This window comes from Acinonyx jubatus, chromosome B2 (assembly GCF_027475565.1).
Source record: "Acinonyx jubatus isolate Ajub_Pintada_27869175 chromosome B2, VMU_Ajub_asm_v1.0, whole genome shotgun sequence".
NCBI classification, from domain to species: Eukaryota; Metazoa; Chordata; class Mammalia; order Carnivora; family Felidae; genus Acinonyx; species Acinonyx jubatus.
Window position 1 is genome coordinate 131,731,835 of NC_069385.1, and position 1,407 is coordinate 131,733,241.

At 43.0% G+C, this 1,407-nt stretch overlaps 1 protein-coding gene across 1 annotated transcript; it reads left to right on the top strand.

Annotated features, from left to right (window-relative positions):
• The first annotated feature begins 307 nt into the window (after positions 1-307).
• On the top strand, positions 308-1,176 carry LOC106971988 (F-actin-capping protein subunit alpha-1-like). Its single transcript, XM_015068885.3, is given in 2 exon segments — positions 308-644; positions 646-1,176. Coding segments are annotated over 2 exon segments (852 nt in total). The 5' UTR covers positions 308-323.
• Positions 1,177-1,407: the final 231 nt, after the last annotated feature.

Here is a 1,407-nt window from a genome sequence, read left to right on the forward strand (position 1 = left end):
AATTATCCAGGACACAGAAAAGAGCTTAATAAAAAAATCAGATACTATTTCTTTTTCTTCTCATTGATATATGCCACCAGAAGTCTCTGGGTAGTTCTCTTAGGAATTTCAGATCCACAGTCATTTTGAAACAGGAGGCCCACACTTAGTGCTCCGCGAAACTCACCTCCACTTTGATATTTCTGGATTCCAGTATTTACCTCTTAAAAATGAGATGAAACAAAATGCTTCCCCCTGAATAAAAGCAACGCATACTCTGGAATAGAGTGAAAGTAACAAAAATAATCCATAATCCTGGCCTGGCTGGGCCAGAGCAGTCCAAGATGGCCGACTTCAAGGATCGGACGTTGGATGTGGAGAAGGTACTCATAGCTGCTAAATTCATCACTCACGCACCACCAGGGGAATTTAATGAAGTGTTCAACGATGTCCGGCTACTACCTAATAATGACAATCTCCTCAGGGAAGGGGCAGCGCATGCATTTGCTCGGTATAACATGGATCAGTTTACTCCTGTGAAGATAGAAGGGTATGAAGATCAGGTCTTAATTACAGAACATGGTGAGCTGGGTAATAGCAGATTTTTAGACCTGAGAACCAAAATTTCCTTTAAGCTCGATCATTTACAGAAAGAAGCAAGTGACCTCCCAGCCAGAGGACGCGGATGGAGGTCTGAAGTCTTGGAGAGAACCCTCTGACGGTGCTTTCAGGGCCTACGTGAAAGATCATTACCCCAACGGCTTCCGTACTGTTTGTGCTAAAACTATAGATGGGCAACAGACCATTATTGCCTGTATTGAAAGCCACCAGTTGCAGCCTAAAAACTTCTGGAATGGTCGTTGGAGATTAGAGCGGAAGTTTGCCACCACACCACCTACAGCCCAGGTGGTCGGAGTACTTAAGATTCAGGTTCACTGTGACCAAGATGGCAATGTTCAGTCGGTTAGTCAGGAAGATGTACAGGATGCAGGAACTGTTTCGAATGAAGTCCGAACTGCCAAGGAGTTTCTTCAAATCATAGAGCATGCAGAAAATGAACGTCAGACAGCAATTAGTGAAAACTATCAAAACAACGTCAGACGCCGCATTCAAGGCCTTGAGCCGGCTACCCGCACCGAAATCGACTGGAACGAGATCCTCAGCTACAGGACTGGCAAAGAAATGCAGAATGCTTAAAGGCTGAATGTAGGATTCTTCAGTCAGTGGAAAGAAAGGATTCAACATGCAGTCCTAGGATAATAAGTGATTTATAAACAAGAATGATATTTTGCTAGGGCTTTCAAAGTTAACAGGTTTTCTAGCTTCCTGGAATACTGTTGAACGTTACAGCATCATCTTGATTCTTTTGTGTTCTCTGCCTTGTAATTTTCGGTTTTCACTATATCCACTTGTACTTGTTTTTTTTAA